Source organism: Benincasa hispida, chromosome 12, assembly GCF_027475165.1.
Source record: "Benincasa hispida cultivar pf3 chromosome 12, pf3_genome.v1.1, whole genome shotgun sequence".
Classification (NCBI taxonomy): domain Eukaryota; kingdom Viridiplantae; phylum Streptophyta; class Magnoliopsida; order Cucurbitales; family Cucurbitaceae; genus Benincasa; species Benincasa hispida.
The window spans coordinates 25,432,596-25,451,443 of record NC_143489.1 but is presented as its reverse complement, the minus strand read 5'-3'; the positions used below and the strand labels follow the sequence as shown (position 1 = coordinate 25,451,443).

Here is an 18,848-nt window from a genome sequence, read left to right as displayed (position 1 = left end):
TTGTCTTGTTGCTACTAGTGGTGATGGTTTCATTGGGTGTTGCTTCTCTTCTCTTTGCCTCCGCCTCTACCTCCTGTAGATGTTGATGGATTTCCTATTGAAGTTTCAGGATTGAACAATCAAAAGCCTGAAATATGAAATTTATGACCTTCAGATCCTTCAATGTCATTCATTCGATTTCGGTCTTTTGTGCATTGTTTATTATTGTTGTTAATTCTGGTATTCCATCATAGACAATTTGTCAATATTCTTTTGATCTCAGGAAATTTTCCATTAGCATTCTCCAATGATCGTAATGACCATCGAAACGAGGAATCGCTGGTTGTATAAAGTTTTTAGAGGTCATTGTTACTAAGTTGAAACTGTCGTTAATTGCCGTTTACTTTTTAAATGAATCTGACTCTGATATCACTATTACAAAAATAGCAAAGTAAAGAGATAAAAGAAAGTGAAAATTGACTTGAACTTTTATTAAGCAAAGAAGTCTATTTACACCCGTACATATAGCGGATGAAAGCCAAAAACTAGCTAGAAACTAGAACTGATGCGTAATAACTAGGAAAGTGATTGCACAAACTCCAAAAGACTAGACATTAGCTACAAACTAGGACAACTGAAAATTTCACAACAGTATTGTCCGACCTTGGAAAATGTTGCTTTGAATTTTTATTCCTCATTTTTGTTTGCATTTTTGAAAGAAATTTCTCTTTCTCTTTCCATTAAAAAAAAAAAAAAAAAAAGAAAAAAAAAAAGAAAAAAAAAAAAAGAAAGGATTGACTCTTAGACCATGTGTTATTTGGTGGAGATGTGTGCATTGGCCTTTATTTTATGGAAAAAAGGATTTAGTACCATGGATATGAGATGTTCAATAAAAAGGGCCGGGGAATGACATTTCCATCCCATTGTTATCCCAAATCCCCATTTTTATAAAGTTCTCAATCCAGTTTCATAGGAATTGTCGCCTCATTATACAACGTATCAACTTTATCATTTTGGTATAGTTATGTTGAACTTGGTTCCTCCAAGTTCCTTCTTGGATCTCTGACCTTGCCTGGAATATCTAGTCTAATCTCTCTCTCTCTCTCTCTCTCTCTTTTTTTTTTTTTAAGATCTAGCTAGGTTTTGGGCGTGCATCCACTACAACTAAACAGAGTTAAACGCAAAATTTATGCTGTCCATCCTTTCTCAAGGGGCATAGGCATACAAACTTAGCTCTTTGGTCTGATAGAGATTAAATGAGAATTCCATTGGCAGCATTAAATTTATGTGAGTTGCGATGGAAGCTAAGTGTAATTCAACACTATTCAACTTGAGAGGACTATAAAGATATATCGCTAAAATTCTTGCCCACGCGGTTGTCAAATAGAGACAACATATGGATTCAATTGATGTCTTATTCAATAACTTCAAATGACAGTGTTTTCATTTATTTATTTGAAAAAGAAATATATTAAATCAATAATAATTTAAATACAAAGAAGGTTCTCATATGAAATATAGAGCACCAAGGGAAGAGGAAATACAAAAGAAATCACAGGGAAGCCAAGCCTCTGCCAATACAAGAGCATGAGTAATTCGGTTGTAGGCTCTATTACAAAAAGAAAACTTCAAAACATTCACCTGAAGGACAAGGAAAAGGATATTCTAAGCAACATTCGACATCTCAGATAAATATACAATCATTGTTAAGAATATTTTGATGATCTCCAAAGAATTCGATTCAATCTTCAAAGGGGATAGGAAACCTTCAAATCTATTTTTAATGCATCACAAGCCTTCTAGAGCTTTGATCAACCATTTTTTATGGGCAACTTTGAAGCCTAACAACATCTAGAGGAGCTAATCTAAACAAACCCTTAACTTGGGTATGGCTAGGTTGGTAAATAACCACCAAAGAGAGGTACAATGCAAGCTATTCAAGTCTCTTCAATTAATAAAATAAAAACAAGTTTTCACTGGTGTTTCAATCAAAACCCCCCTCCCCCCAAAGAAAAAGACCCCATTTAGCCATTGACTTGGTTCCCAATTACCGGTTGACTCGACATTTTCAAGACTTCTTCCTCCACCTTTGCCGCCATTGTAGGCTGCAAGAGGTGAAAAAAAACACACGCATTTGATTTAATCTTTGTTTATTTGTTTATTTTCACTAAAAGAAAATAAATGAATTTTCCAAGAAAGTTCCTCTTTTTGATCTCTCTCTCTTTTTCTTTGCTTCGCTCATTTCCTTGACTCTTCATTTGAGACCTTTCGTCATGACTGGTCGTCTCCTCCCTCTCTCCTTTCTCTTTCTCCATATCTTTTCTTCACTATAAATTTGGTTCATTCTAAGTCTTTTCAAGTCCAAACATTTCATCACTTTTTTTCCAATCTCTAAATTCTCTGAAACTCTCTTTGATTCTGTGTTTAAATCTTTCCAGCAATGAGGGTACGTACGACATGTCGATTTCTTTCTCTTCCATGGATTTGATTGATTTTTTCCCCTTTCTGGGTTCTGTTTTTCTGATACTTGTTTTTTGTTTGATTTTTGTGCAGAAAGTGGTTATGAAATTGGATGTTTCTGAAGAGAAAACTAAGCAAAAAGCTATGAGTGTTGTGTCTAGCCTATCAGGTATTCAATTTTAATTTTCTTTTGATTTTCTATTCTTTCTCTTTTGTTTGGTTTCTGAGGAGACTGAGGAAATGAAAATATATCATTGAAAACTTTTGTCCAGATCAAAATTTCATGTTCTGATTCATTGAATGAACCCATCATTTGTTCCTTGAAAAACAATATAAATTTGTTCTGTTCTGGAGAAATGCTCTGTTTTTGTCCAAATCAATAGAAATTTGTTCTTTTTCCTTTTTTTCATGAAAAATAGAAAGAACCCATTATTTTACAAGCAAAACAAAATAAAACCCATGTACCAAAATGATTCATCTTTCTATTTGTCTCCTGTTCGGCTTTTGAGAAACCAAAGAAAAGAAGGAAATAAAGACAAGTTTTTTTCTTCAAACCAATTCAAGTTTTCTTTTATATTTTTCCTTTTTCATGGAAAATAAAAAGAACCCATCACTTTACAAGACAAACAAAATCAAACCCATATCTCAAAATCAGCCATCTTTCTCTATGTGTGATCTGTTTACCTTCTGAGAAACCAAAAGAAAATTAAACATATCATGATTGAAGTTTTTTTCCCCCCTTTTACATGGAAAATGGAAAGAACCCATTATTCTACGAGAAAAACAAAAACAAACCCATGTCTCAAAATCAGTCATCTTTTGTATTGAAATGCCTTGAATCTATTATCTCAATGAACCACGTAAATTTTTGTTTAGATTTTCTATTGCTTTACGTTTTTGGTTGATTTCTGAGCACTTTCTCTCAGTGTGATCTATTTGGCTAAAAAAAGTACTTTTGGGAAAATCATTCCAGGAGTGAACTCAATCTCAATGGACATGAAAGAGAAGAAGCTGACAGTAACAGGGGATGTAGATCCAGTGGTGATTGTGAGCAAACTAAGGAAAATTTGTCATACAGTGATAGTTTCAGTTGGGCCAGAGAAAGAAGAGAAGAAACCAGAGCCAGCAAAGAAAGAACCACCAAAGAAGGACGATCCAAAAAAGGCAGCTGAGGAAAAGAAGAAAGAAGAACAAAAACTTGCTGAGTTCATCAAAGCTTGCGAAGCATATAATAATCTCCACTATAATCCATCAATTTTCTACCCTCCTAGATGCATTAGCATTGAAGAAGATCCAAATGGTTGTGTTATTTGTTAAATCTCTCTCTCTTTCTCTCTCTATATATAGGTCATTTCGAAAGGGTAATGATGAGTTTGGAGGAATTTTATTCCTTTGCAAAGTTCTAAACCTAAGTTGAGATTTCTCTTTCTTAAGTTCTTTTTCCTTTCCATATTGTGTGATTTCATGTACCTTTTTTTTTGTATGGAAGATTGCAATTTGCTTCCTTCCAAACATGTAGTGAATAATACACATCCTACTCGAGTTTTTAAATCTTTGTCGATGATTTTTAATGTTTAAGCTTCAATATCGACATGAGAATTGAATGAATTAATATTTTCATTGCGTTTAAGGATTAGTAGTGGACTTACTTTTAATAATATCAAATTTTATTAAACTTATTTTAAAATGTTGGATTGTTTGATTATCAATATTTCTATTAACATTTTTATAAGAATCCAATACGTCTAATTAGGCTTAAATTATTATTATTTTTAATAACATTATTTCTTTTTCCTAATTTAAGTCTAACCCCACTAATTAAGATATATATTAGTAATTAAAAGTTTAAATATTTGAATTTCCAAATTTTAAGTTATAAAACTATTAAAAATATTATTGTTTGAAGTTAGAATGGATAATAATGGTGTTTGAGACAATTTAATTACATTGTTGTTTTCTCAGTATTTTTTTAGTACAATAAATTGTGAACATCGAAGATCGAAACCTTTATATGGATATTCGTTTGGTAAGAGAAAAAGAACCTTCTTAATAATTATTTATTTTTATATATTTGCAAATAAATAAAGAAATACATATTCAACATTAACCAATATAACGATCAACATACATAACTTATCTTTAAAGTCATCGGTTTAAGTTGACTTTGAAGAAGTCCCATCTAAATTTTCAATGTTCTATACCCATTTTTGGATTATTGTTTTTCTTTTTTTTTTTTTTTTATAAATTACAAAAATCACTTCTAAATATTTGTAATTATATCATTAAACTTTCAATTTTAAGAATTTAGCCCTCAAATTATGTAAGTCTTAAAATTTGATCAAATTAGACCTTCAAACTTGCATAATTGTATAAAATATAACATTTGTATATGTTTAAGGGTTCAATATCATTTATGAATCTAATTTCTACAACTATTGTAAGTTTAAGGGTCCAATTTTAATCGTACTTGTAGAAGTTTACGGATCCAATTTGTACAACTAAAAGTTTTAGAATATAATTGCAACTACCACCATAGTTTAGACGTGATTTTTGTAATTTATCCTTACTTTTTTAACCTAGAAATTATATTAGATATACAATACTTATTACATAATGCTAAGAGAAGTATTTATCTCCTAAGTCTTAATTCACATATAACATTTATGCAACATCCATCTTAGATTTCTTTTTTCTCTTACATTTTTGTTCTTAAAATATTTTTAAAATTCAGCCTAATTTTAAAAACCAAGTACTAAAGGATTTTTTTTTTTTTAGAATTTTTTTTTCTTTTGGGTAAGATATATATATATATATTAAATGGATCAATTCAAAGGTTAAAGATGGAGATTTGAAAAAACTGTGTAATTTAAGCTTTTGCATCGCCACCATTGAAATTAAAGTAGTGAATAGCATCATCATTAAAGAAAAAACGAATTCAATAATATTTTTTTAATACACCAAAGAATTCAATAAGTTAATCTTTAGAAGAAATAAAAAAAAGTGAAGATCTTTATAAAAGTGACATTATAGTTAATTTAAACGCATGATGCTCCTATATCTTTAAAAAAAAAATGGTTGTTCCCACTACATCTACTCGAAGAAATTTAAGTAGGATTTCAATTTTAGGTTGAAAATTCATCTATTGTTGGTTTATTTAAAGCAAAACACAAGTTCAATAGATATCCATTTAGATTATACTATTTGGCCGGCACAAACAATGAGGTCATATGATCGTGACAAACTCGAGTTTCTTATACATATCATATTAATGGTCGCTTTCTTTTCTTTTTTTTAGTACGACAAATGAAAATATGTGATTATACGTCAATTGCTGCTGAGTTATGTTTAAATATGTTAATTGAGAGCGGTAGATTTTAACATTATTGTTAGAATAATTGTTGTAGCTAATTTCTGAAAGCAAATATTTGTGCCTTGAAACTAGAAAGACGAGAACTACTATTTATAATAAATGAAATAACTTCGGTTTTGGTAAGAGTAATTACGTCTTTGTGAACATATAAATAGTAAAGCAAGAGAATATAAATTTAAATTAGGCAAAATTACCAATTTCTTTTTTTTTTTTGGCAAAAATATTATAATTAAAGTATGAGGTGAGGGAATCGAACCTCTGACCTTGAGGTCGATAAGATAAGCTTGAGCTACGCTCATATATGCAATTATCGATTTTTGTCCTATGGTTTTTGCTAAAATCCCATTGATCTTTTGTGGTCCTCAAAATTTTAGTAATTTATATCTGTCCCGTAGTTTAATTACTTATGTTTTCTTTTTTTTAAATATATATATATATATATATATATATTTAGTATGTACTATTCGGTGAAAATTCCTAAAATGCCCCAAGTAATACAAGCTAGAATCAGAAAATTTTCTTACTTTGTTGGGTTTCTTTTGAATGTGATAGGGAGAGCAAGATTCAAAATAAAGTAGGAGTTATTGGTTAACTAATTCATTGTCAAATGTTAATATAGTACTCTAGGGTTAATAAATTTGTTTGAAACCTAATATATTTTTTCAATAAATAAAAATAAAATTGTTTCTAAACACATGTTTTGACGATCCAAATGAGTAACTTTAACCTAAGAAATGAAGTCTTCATTCTTCTATTAATAATTTAACTACAAAGACTTGTTAATTTAAAGTACTCATTCCGAATTTAAATTCTTCCATCCTTATATATCTTTTCATAAATTTCGAGTTTCAAAGATTAATATATAAAATTCTATCGATTTGTTAACATTTCTATCTATATTTCTACGTGTTTACAATTTTATATAATAAATTTTTTAGAAATATTCATCCATATCAATATTTTATTGATATTTTGATTGGTATTTTTGTAAAAACTATTTGAATAGAATGATTGAAATCCACTTTTTATGAATGGAATATTTTTTGGTCATACAAAGACATTGATATGTGTAAAAGCTCGTGGCATTAAGTATTTTCTTAATTTGTAATTGTAGCTAATTTATTTCCATATTGAAATGGACGTGAGATGTATCCAAAGATGCCGGCTTCAACAAAACAATTCTTTTTTGTCCATTTTCTCTAAATGATGACGTCAATCCAAATAATATATAGATATGTTTGTTGGATAACAAATTTAATTTCTCGTGTATTTAATCTCTAAATTTTTAATCTTACAAATTTAGTTATTAAACTTTTTCTTTAATAATAATTTATAGATGTACTAGATAAAAACAGAAAGTTTAGAATTTCATTAGATATGAAATTAATTTATTTTAATAGATCAATTAATTTTTAAAAAAATGAAATTTTCATGATTTATTTGATACAAAATTGAAAGTTTAGAGATCTATTAAACACTTTTGAAGATATAGTGACCAAATTTTTTATCTACATTCTTGATCCTAAACTCTAAACTTTCTCACGTATTTTGTACATTTTCAATAATAATATTGGTACGTACATCTCCAAAATCACCAAATAGATTGAAGATAAACCTTAATTTAACACATTTTTTAAAATTGGTGCAGAATGAAAATATATTTATTTATATTTTGCAAAATATGATATTTATAAACATACCACTAACTACTTGTATAATAATAATGCAAATAAGGTAGAAAATAACAGTGATTTTAAATCACATACTTTTAGACCTAAAAAAAACAGGCTTGTTGAACTTAGACTAAAATACTCAACTTCAAACACCACTATTTAACTGCACAATTATAATAAGAGTTGTTTTTAAGTATAGAAAAATGAATCAAAATATTTACAAAACATAACAAAATTTTAGAAGTATCAATAATAGACGCTCATAGATACTCTATCAGTGTCTATCAGTGACATTGTTAAACACTGATAGACTTCTATCAGTGTCTATCAACGTGATAGTTCTGAAATTTACTATATTTTGTAAATATTTTCAGCGGTTTTATTATTTGAAATAATTTCCCGTATAACAATTATAAACTATTAATTTTGTGTTACAAACAACCACAAACATGTTAAAATGATTAATCTCGAGTTTGATGAACTAGACAATTGTTTCACACATCCATCCAACTACAATGGTATATGTTTATGTTGGTTGAACTATATTCAAACATGTTAAAACCAATCAATTAAAAATATTACTACTACATTATTTTTTGAAGAGTTTAGACTTGAAGCAGACAATGTTATACATTGTTTTAATTTAGTTCAATAATATGCGAGAGGGAAGATTTGAATATTTAATCTCTTGATCAATGATATATATTTTATGTTGGTTTGAACTATATTCATATATTTAGGACAATCATTGTCCTAATATTAATTAATCAATTTAATTTTCTTTTTCCTATCCAATAAATAGAGGATAGAAAATTCAAAGGGATATGCTTTAAATGACTAGAATTTACCCATAAAGTGACCGATCAATGATATTTGTGGAAAATCACCATCAAAAGAATTAAGATAGAAAGAGAAATAATGGAATGCTTTTAAAATTGATTAAAAGGAAAAATAACAGTTCAATTTAAGATGTGAACAAAGTAATATTGTAATATTAATTTAGTGTAGATGACATTTAGAAAGTTGCTAATAATAATATATGATATATGGAGTGGTAGCCAGCCCATCTTTCCATAAACCTTTATCCTTGACTTTATCTTTTGGTGGTATTTGTTTTGTATATTAAACATCTTGATTTTACATTTTAAATATTTAACAAATGAGAGGATAATTCAAAACCCAATAATTATTTTTATAGTGATTTATAAACAAATATATAAACATTTTTTTGGTGGGCTAAGCATATTTTTGTGGAATAGAAAAACAAATTAATACCATATAGGTAGGTGATAATTAATTATGAGAAAGTTGTTGCTTAAAAAAAGTGTTAAAAATTGTCTTGAAATTATATTCTATATCTTTCTATATAGGAAAATATGTTTAAGTCATAAGACTTCTTTTAATTCTAATATATAGTTTCATGCCTCTAGGTTGGCAAAATTTTATTTAATAAATATATACACTTGAATTTCTCTGTGTAGTTTGGATTGATTAGAACTTTTCAAGTGTGTTTAAAAACAATAGACTAAAAGGGTAAGGTATGTGGAAGATTTTTTTTTTTTTTTTTTTAAAAAAAACTATATTATTGTTATATTTATAATGTGAAAATTCTTGTCACATGACTCTGTATAATATATAAAAAGGAAAAATGGTTCATAGAAACCTTCATCATGCCTAGAAAACCTTAATGAGAAAGGGTTATTTTAATTTTTAAGAGCCACACGAAGTCTAAAAGGAGAGAGAGAAAAATAAATAAAATAGGATTACAATTTTGATAAGGTTGTCATTTTTTATAATATATATTCACTACAGAGAATTTTCATTATTTCCGAAGAAATTTATCCCGACGCAGAAAAAAGCGTCGATGTATGTAACTTCCCCCGACGGTGCAACAACGACGTTGAGATAAAAAAAAACTATTCCGACGGTTTCTTTACTACCATCAGGATAACGCATCTATCCCAATGGTCTAATAACCAACTGTCGGGCGTATTCAACTATCTCGACGATATCATGATGGTCGGGCTATCTTTCTCTTATCTCGGCGGTCGAAGCAACACTGTCGGTGTAAAATTAAAATTTTTCAACAATGGTCGAGCAACCGTCGGAAGTAGTTTGATTTTTAAAAAATAAGAAATATAAATGCAATAATTTATTGGACGGTATGGAAGTAACCATCAGGATAACATTGTATTTCTTCGATGGTATTTGAGTGACCGTCAAGCTTTATGGAGTTAGCCCGACGATATGCGGAGAATATTAGGAATGTCCTAGAACTCGCAGTTCGTGTTAAACATTCTATTTAATCAATAACAATGACTTGTCGATTTTGCTTCTTATTATGAAAATCCAATAAACACATCCTTGCCTATAGTCTGAATGTTGTAACTTTATGTAGTGACATAAACAGGATCAAGTTGGCAGTATATAGCCTAAATGGTCTAATAAGTATATGGATGAAATTGGGTATCTCATCCTGGTAACACTATTGGCGGCTCACTCTGTAGTTGTTACAAGAAGTTGTAAGATGCTACAAACGATGTGATCCACAAATCGTTCATGTTGAGGAGAGTAGGGACATCCTATGCAATGAGTTTGCATATAGACTGGACCACGAAAATAGTCACTTTTCTTTAAAACGACCGTTTACTATTAAAACTGACTATTTCATTTATTATATAACCTAGGTTAACTCGATCTTAATCTTGAGCTAGCTATGAACTCCTATTTGTTCGGGATTATTCTTTGATCTGCAAACGGTGAGAGTAGTCCAAAAGCACTGCACAATAAGCTTACCATTTTGAGGATAAGGCCAGATGAATAGCTGGGAACATAGCCTTGCAAGATGGAATTCACTCCTACCCTATTTAGGGTTAGCAGATATGTTGTTCTCTTAAGTACTGATTCCATGTCTTGAACAATGGGGCCCCGCCTTCTCATGATAGAGAAAAGATTTGATTCATAGGGATTATGATTCAAAATTGTTCATTAGAGGATCAGTAGGAACTTAAGGAACAAGATGTAGTCACAGAGGTAAAATGGTATTTTTGACCTAGCTGTGATTACGAACAACTTGTGAAGGATCAACTTACTTATTATGGTTATTAAGTTGACATAATACATCTATAGTGAGGGGAGTTCAACTATGGGCTATAGTGGAGTGTCCCATTAGTTAACGAATGAGGGTTAGATCGGACTAATGAGTTTAGCTAATTAATCTCGAATCATTGGAGTCCATGATCTGTAGGTCCACGAGGTCCCCCTACTAGCTCGTAAATGGATAAACTTTAGGGTAGCTTGAAAAATTAATTTGAAAAGTTCAAATTAAACGGAACAAGAGAATAAATATTTAAATATGATTTAAATATATAAAGATGATTATTGTGCAAAAATTAATTTAATATTTGATATTAAATTAATTTAAGAAAATCAAATTCTGAATTAAAATCATTTTTTGTTTTAAAAAGAAAATAGAAATTTGTTTACATGTTGCACAAGAATGGAAAATGGGTTTTCTCCATTACCATCATCTTTATGCTCACACATAATGCATTATCTTCTCTACTTTGATTCTCCAAGCATGAGCTGCAAGCCATGCACTCCATCTCTTTGTATATAAAGAAGATTGGAGTTGTTGGAGAAGAGATAATACAAAATTTCGAGAGAAATTTTTCTGAAGAAGAAGTTGTCTTCTTCAATTGTGCTACTGTGAGTTTTTCTGGTTTCTTCACATCTTTAAGCTGTTCTTGATTCCCACAACTCTGCTTAAAGCTCCAATAGCATAGTTAGGAAGGCTTTGAGGTGGTTCACGTCGATATCAAGTGAAGACAGCAGCTGAACATACGTTTTCTTGGAGAGTTTATCAAAGGTATGTTCTGAAAACCCACTTTTTGAGAAGAGCACGTTTTAGTTTTTGCTAAAATTAGTGAATAAAAAAGCTTATGGATCCTTGATACTTCCACTACATATTGTTTAACTCTTTCAGAGAAACCGTCGGGTGATCGTTCTTATAATAAAAATTTATGAAAAATAGGGAAGTTATGTCGAAGGTGGTGTAAGAAGACCGTCGGGAGGTGTAGAGTATGCTCGATGGTACGGGAAGGACCGTCAGCCCATGGGTATTAAATTAAAAATTAGGTGAAAATTTGATGAATTTTTGTTGACGGTTGTGTCAGAAAATCGTCGGCAAAACTTGGTGTTAGCCTGATGGTTTGCATGTGACCATTGGGAGTGTACAACTGCCCCGATGGTAAATGAAAAATCATCGGGATATTTTCATTTATCCCAACGGTTTACCAGATGACCAGCGATAAGTCCATTTAAAACCCTTGCAGCCTCTTCTTCCTCTATTTTTTGTTTTCTCCTTTTGATCTCCAAAATGTTTTTTTTATCTCCCTCGTTCGTCGTCCGGTCCAGTCATCGTCAGCTCATCCATTCCATCCAGATGCCGTCAGCTCTCCGCTCAGTCGCCGCAAGCTCACTGTCCAATCGTCGCCAGCTCACCATGCAGTCGCCGTCAACTCTGCTTCAAATTTTTATAACATTTTTTCCCATTTAAAATCATTTCTAGTTTTTTCAAATAACGTATTTTAAAACTATTCTCCAATTTTTTTCTGAGTCCAAACAAATTATTAGTCTCTAAAATTTGAATATTATTTCGGTATGTGTGATATTAGACAAATTGAAAATTTTTAAAATTTTAGGAGATAATTAAAACTCTCTCCAAATTCATGAATATTATACATATATAAATTTTTGTGATACATGGAATCTGTTGGGAAAAAAAAAAAAAAGAAAAGGAAAATAATTTGCAGAAAGAAAGGAAGATGTGGAAGTGTAGTAGTGGAGGACAAAAGCCATGACATCGTACGGAATAGGATTGGAAGAAAAACAAGACAAGGAAATACAAGTGTCAATAAAAGACATCTATGAATGGGACACAAATAAACTAGATTTGGTCATGTTTTTTGAAATATTGTTCTAGTTTTATAAGTTCTAGAATTTAAATAGATTTGGTCATGTTTTTTATTCCTTTATTTTAGAGGGTAATTTATTGATTCAAGTGAGGGTAATTTAGTCCATCCTTAATTAAATTTAGCTATTTATTAAAGAATATATATCAACTTTTGTTGACAAATGTTTAATTCTTTCAATCTATCCTTCAATTCTTTCAACCTATCCTAGTGAGCCTGAGCCTGATTAGCCAACTGGGCTCTTAAAAAAACCCATTTATAATTATCCAACCGACTGTAGACCCATTTCGAAACCATCTTACGAGCCTAATTAGCCCAATGGGCTTCTTGAAAACCCATTATAAATTCCACAGCTGTAGACCATCCTCCCAAAAAAACACGAACAAGAAGTAAATAAAATGAAATTAAAAGTTAGAAATTGGAACTATGTATTATAATATAATTAATTGTCTAAATCATATACAGGTTCAACTTATCGCATATATTAATAAGAATGGATTAAGAGTGGATTAAGATTAGGAACAAGCTATCAACTGAGTATGCAGAAGGAGTATATCGATTCCTTGAAGTTGCAAAACTTCTAAGAACTCGGAAAAAACAAGATGTCCATGTAGAAAATGTATGAGTGTTAATTGGGAGCCAATAGATAGAATTGAATGACATTTATTCATTAATGGAATTTTCCCATCGTCTCATCAATGGGTATATCATAGAGACTCAGTCGACTTGTCTAGGAAATATGAGAGTCATACATCTAAATCGACACATGATGATGGATTAAGTATGACACAGATGAATGTTATAGATAAAGAAAATGAAATTTTGAATATTATAAATGATCTACAGTGTCAGAACGCCGATATAAATGAAGAAGAAAATGAGGATGAGATGCACACTAATGCCCAAGAAAGAGATAACAATTCAAGCTTATTTGAAGACTTGATAAATGAAGCACGCAACCAGTTGTACCCTGATTGTACAAATTTCTCTTCATTGTTGTTCTTGGTGAAGTTGATGCATATTAAGGTTCTTAGCGGTTGGACTAACAAGTTGTTTGATTTGTTACTTGAATTGTTAAAAGAAGCATTTCCTGTTGGAACATCTATATCTAGTTCATTTTATGAAGCTAAAAAAAAAATTACATGATTTAGGACTAGGTTATGACTCTATTCATGGTTGCAAATACAATTGCTTATTATATTGGAAAGAATTTGTCGATTTGCAACAGTGTCCAGTATGTGGTGAATCTCAATACAAAGTTGAATCTGGAAAAAGTAAAAAGATCCCACATAAAATTTTATGACATTTTCCTTTGATACCAATATTGAAACAATTATTTGCATCTAAACATATTGATTGAAACAATTATTTGCATCTAAACATATTGTGCCTGAAATGAGGTGGCATAAAGATAAACGTGTTGAAACTAATGGAGTGTTGTGACATCCAGCTGACGTTGAAAGGTGGAAGCATTTTGATCGTGAGTTTCCTCAGTTTGCTTCAAACCCACGAAATGTTTGTTTGGGACTAGCTTCAGATGGCTTCAATCCATTCAGGAATATGAGTACTTTGTATAGTATGTGGTCAGTGGTGTTCATTCCTTTCAATTTGTCACCTTGGAAATGCATGAAAGAGACAAATTTCATTGTCTCTCTTCTTATACCAGTCCAAAATCTCCTGAAAAATAAATTGATATTTACTTATAGCCATTGATTGAAGAGTTAAAGAAGTTATGGAATGATGGCGTGCACACTTATGGTCGTGTTAGCAACGAATACTTTCAACTACGTGTGTGCTTATTATGGACTATTAATGACTTACCTGCATATGGTGACCTATCTGAATGGAGTACCAAAGGTTACCAAGCATGCCCTATTTGTAAAGAGAATACATCATCATTGAGGCTAAGAGGAAAACAATGTTTTATGGGACATCGACATTATCTTCCAGATAATCACAATTGGCGCAAGAGCAAACAATATGATGGAAAAGTGGAACATAGACCCCTTCTAGTTTTCATGGATGGGGAAGATATCTTACGAGAGGTAAACTTGTTAAACTTTTATGTGTTCAACAAATATCCAGAGAAACATGATAAAAAATGGAAACGAAGTTTAAATTGGAATGAAAAAAGTATATTTTTCCAATTTCCATATTGGTTGAAACTTTTATTGAGAGATAAGTTGGATGTTATGCATATTGAAAAGAATATTTATGATAATTTGGTAGGCACATTGTTAAATATCGAGGAAAAAAATTAATGATACAACTAATGTTCGTTTGGATTTAGAAGATCTAAATATACGAAAAGAACTATACTTGCAAAAGGTAGGAGATAAAGTTGTAAAGCCACACACTGCATACACATTAACTGCTAATGACAAGGTTGCATTCTATAAGTGGATGAAATCAGTCAAATTTTCTAATGGATTTGTATCAAATATATCAAAATATGTGAGTGAGAAAGATGGAAAGCTATGGGAGCTAAAAACTCACGACTCAAATGTTCTACTTCAGAGGCTTCTTCCAATTGTTGTTCGGGATTACTTAAAAAAAGACGTGTCCACTGTTGTCTTTGAGTTATGCAAATTTTTTTGTGATCTATGTGCAAAAACAATATCTATAAGGGAGTTAGATCGATTACAAAGAGACATTATAGTCATACAAGTTAGAAAAAATATTTCCATCGGCATTTTTTGATGTAATGGTGGATCTAGCAGTCCATTTGCCCTATGAAACAAAAGTTGCAGGTCTAGTTAGTTATAGTTGGATATACCCTATTGATGCGTTGTGAATATGATGAAATAATGGTGTATTTTGCGATGGTGGTGTATGCGTTTTACATGCAAGGTTTCCTAGCAAAGTCCAAGTATAAATCCTGCTAGGTTGCCTGGTAAGCCAAAGGTCAAACACAGGGACTATGGAGACAATATGCGATGGTGATTTCTGATTCCTTTGCGATGACAAATAAAACAATGAGTTGGTTGGTATGTTTGTTTAAGGTATAGATTCTATGCGGTGGAATTGAGAAAAGAGTTAATAACAACGAAAGTTACAATGAGTATGCGGGGAACAGGTTGAGAAGGGATTTAGCTAACACTTTCTAAGATTGCATTCAAGTTATGCGATCATGCTACATACATACAACAGTAGGTCATCTCTCAATGCAAATGCTATAACTTCTAGTTTTAGGATGCATGCAATGTATACGATGATGTCTATAGGACTTATGTCTAAGCCTCTATTCTTGTCTATGTGACGATGAATGACACACACATACACAAGGCGATCACATACTATCATATCCTATTTCTATGGTGCATGCGATGCATGTTAGCAAACAGAACTTATCTCTAAGTTTCTATCTCTTGCTTATGCGGTTCTAATCTAACTTTCTCAAGCCTAGATTCTAACCTAGCTCTCTTAAGTCTAGGTTCTTTCTTTAGACTCCCTCTCAAGTAGCTCTAAAGGGGTGATGGACGCATACATAAGACAAGATGATCGCATTAAATGAAGATCTTAGGTCATGCTAGCTAAGTGCTTCTCAACCCATTCGGAAGTTTAGTTACTCATGTGTAATGTAAAGAGAGTGAATAGATGTAGAGATGCAAATTTCATTTTATAAATGAAATCAGAATATAGAATGACAATGGGAAGTAAAGATAGGGAGCCTGGTAGCAATATCTTGCTTCCCAAGGCTGTTACACTGTGTTTTTCTCTACTCTGCTCAAAAGAATGTTCTTGCTTTCGCAAAAGTCGGCCTTCTCTTCGTTCTCAACGCTTCTCGGCACTCTCTCGAGCTGACCAGGAACAATCTTTCGGCGTCTTCTCTCTTCACTCGCCTCCACCTCTAAGTATATAAAATTACAGACTACAACTATCTATGTATATGGCGGAAAAGAACTCCAAAATTCTAACTGCTTCACTAGAATCAAAACTCCTTCAGCGAAGGTGGCCTTCGGTATTTATAGAGCTTCAGGGTGAAGAGCTTTTCTCTCAAATGATTGCTCTGATGGGATGTCATTAAATCTTTGTCTGATGCATCGATTAATTGTCACCGAAAAGTTGAGTGTACTTGCTACAGTGTGTCGTTAACGGCTTTTCAACTAAATTCAGATTAGATCGTCATCAGCTTTCTGTCCCATCGTGATTTATTAAGCTTTCACCTTGATGCGTCGTCTCTATGCGACCACCTTCTTGAGCAGATATTCGCGAATGCATATGATCGCATAGTTTTGCAGTCGCAATTTTCTAATGCGCTCGGACGCTGAATTCCTTGTATCGCAATTCTACCTTGCGCCAACACATTTTCCTGCACAAAATACGTAAATTAGCTGCTTTAATGCGATGAGCGCATGCGATCGCAATGTTCTCAACTTAATGCTTTTGGACACGATTTTACATATTTTTACCGTCACAATCCTACATTGTTTTAAATCTTTGCATTGTAATAACGTACATTTCTGTCTGTTATCACACCCCCAAATTTAAAACGATACTTGTCCTTAAGCATAAACTAAAGATTTTCTCTAGAGAGTCAACTACCTTTTTCTTTCCTAGATTTCTCGAGGTGCCTTATCAAATCTTATGTATCCAAATCTCCTTAATTTCTATCCTGGTCTCTTAAAATATTTCTAAAATTTAGGGACCACAAGTTTATCCTTCAAAAAGACTTTACTTGTTTCTAGGGCATCGCATGATTTATTTCAAAAAAACTTTTTTCAACTGGGGTGTTCTCAAATGATTTTTATCCTTGCATAGTTTAGATATTTTTTTATGACCTTGCACTGATCCTAGTGCTTAGCCTTCGTTTTGGCTTGCTTCTATGGGTGTCATGCGAGCATCCAACTACGAGCAAAGCGCTCTTTCTCAGTCTAAACTCATGCCTATTTGGTAGCGGAGTTGCGATCATTTTATTTATGCGTTGATCACGATTCCTACCTTCGTTTTGGCTTTCCCCCACGGGTGTCATGCAGACATCCAACTATGAGTAGGATCCGATCGCAACGTTATACTTTTTTCTTTTTTTTAGAATGCCTAAAAGTAGTAAGGTTGAAAATAAATACCGCACCCCCAAATTTAAATGCAGCAATGTCCTCATTTCTGAAAGGTTGAAAGAATTCATGTGATGCTCTTAGGAGGTTTCGTAAAAGTCAGTTTGAAAGAAAGCTGGTGGACGACTAACTTCTAGCAATATTTCATGAATTGACTTTCCTAAAATTAAGTTGATTTTAATACATGCGATGAGAAATAGAGGCATGTGTTTCATCATTGAAATCATAATTGGCATAAAAACAATGCGATGACTTACTAGAGTAATCAATATTTAATGATTGTGCCGACTAAAGATGATGCAATGATAAAATTATCAAAGTTAAAAATGAGATGCGAGACTGCAAAATTTGGAATAAACAAAGTCAAGGATAGATACAACCCCCAAATTTGCTTTGTTGCCCGTATCATTTGTGATCGCATCCTTCTTCGTGGCGAGCTGATTTCTTTGATTGCGGTGGCTGACCGAACTAGTCGCGTCTTTCAGTTATCGTGTAGTTCCCCCGTAATCGTTCACCACAATCGTTGTAAAAAAAAACATTGAGAGGGTAAAAAATATAAACGACAGAGTTAACAAAAATTTTCTCTTTTTTTTATTTTTTTATTTATGCAAGGAGTAAAAAGGATATAGAAACGATAACAGATATAAAAGATAGATTTAAGTTCATGAACTGAAGATTTCAAAAGGATACTTAAAAAAGATTGCGTCCCTGATGAATTTGAATTGCATGATTGTGCAAGGACTACTTATTCCTTTCAACCCGAGCTCTTTATGTCTAAGGCGGTTTTCTCTTCTTTTCTTGATCTTTTGGGATCTTGATTGCCTTAATCCGGAGTTTTTTCCCATTAACGTTCATCACAATTTCTCCCTTGTGCACATCAATTTGAGCGCGACTGGTCGATAGGAATGGTTGTCCCAATATGATGGGTGCATCGTCCGCTTTATGGTCCAGAATGATAAAGTCTGCTTGTAAAATGAATTTGTTAATTGAGACCGTGACATCCTTCAACTTTCCTTCGGGGTGTACCCGGGATCTGTCCTCAAGCAGGAGAGTCTCCGTCGTGGGCGTTAATTTTCCCACATTCAATTGTTTGAAAATTGATAGCAACATTAAGTTTATACTCGCCCCAAGATTGCATAGTGTTTGACTAATGTAGACCCCTCCAATCGAGCAGGGTATCATGAAGCTTCCCGGGTCACACATTTTTGGTCGGATCATAGTATTTAACCTCTGCATTACTTCCACTGTAGTGATCTTTTCTTCATCATTCTATTTCTTTTTCAATCTTTGTGGGAATGGTGGTAGCTATACTTCTTCTGTCTCATGTTCTAGAGGCTTG

At 32.1% G+C, this 18,848-nt stretch overlaps 1 protein-coding gene across 1 annotated transcript; it reads left to right on the top strand.

Moving 5' to 3' along the window:
- Positions 1–1,965: 1,965 nt before the first annotated feature.
- Positions 1,966–3,990, top strand: LOC120092463 (heavy metal-associated isoprenylated plant protein 12-like). The gene is made up of 3 exons (XM_039050555.2): positions 1,966–2,425; positions 2,533–2,608; positions 3,413–3,990. The coding sequence occupies exons 1-3, from the start codon at positions 2,420–2,422 to the stop codon at positions 3,754–3,756; spliced, it is 426 nt and encodes a 141-aa protein (XP_038906483.1). The 5' UTR covers positions 1,966–2,419; the 3' UTR covers positions 3,757–3,990.
- Positions 3,991–18,848: the final 14,858 nt, after the last annotated feature.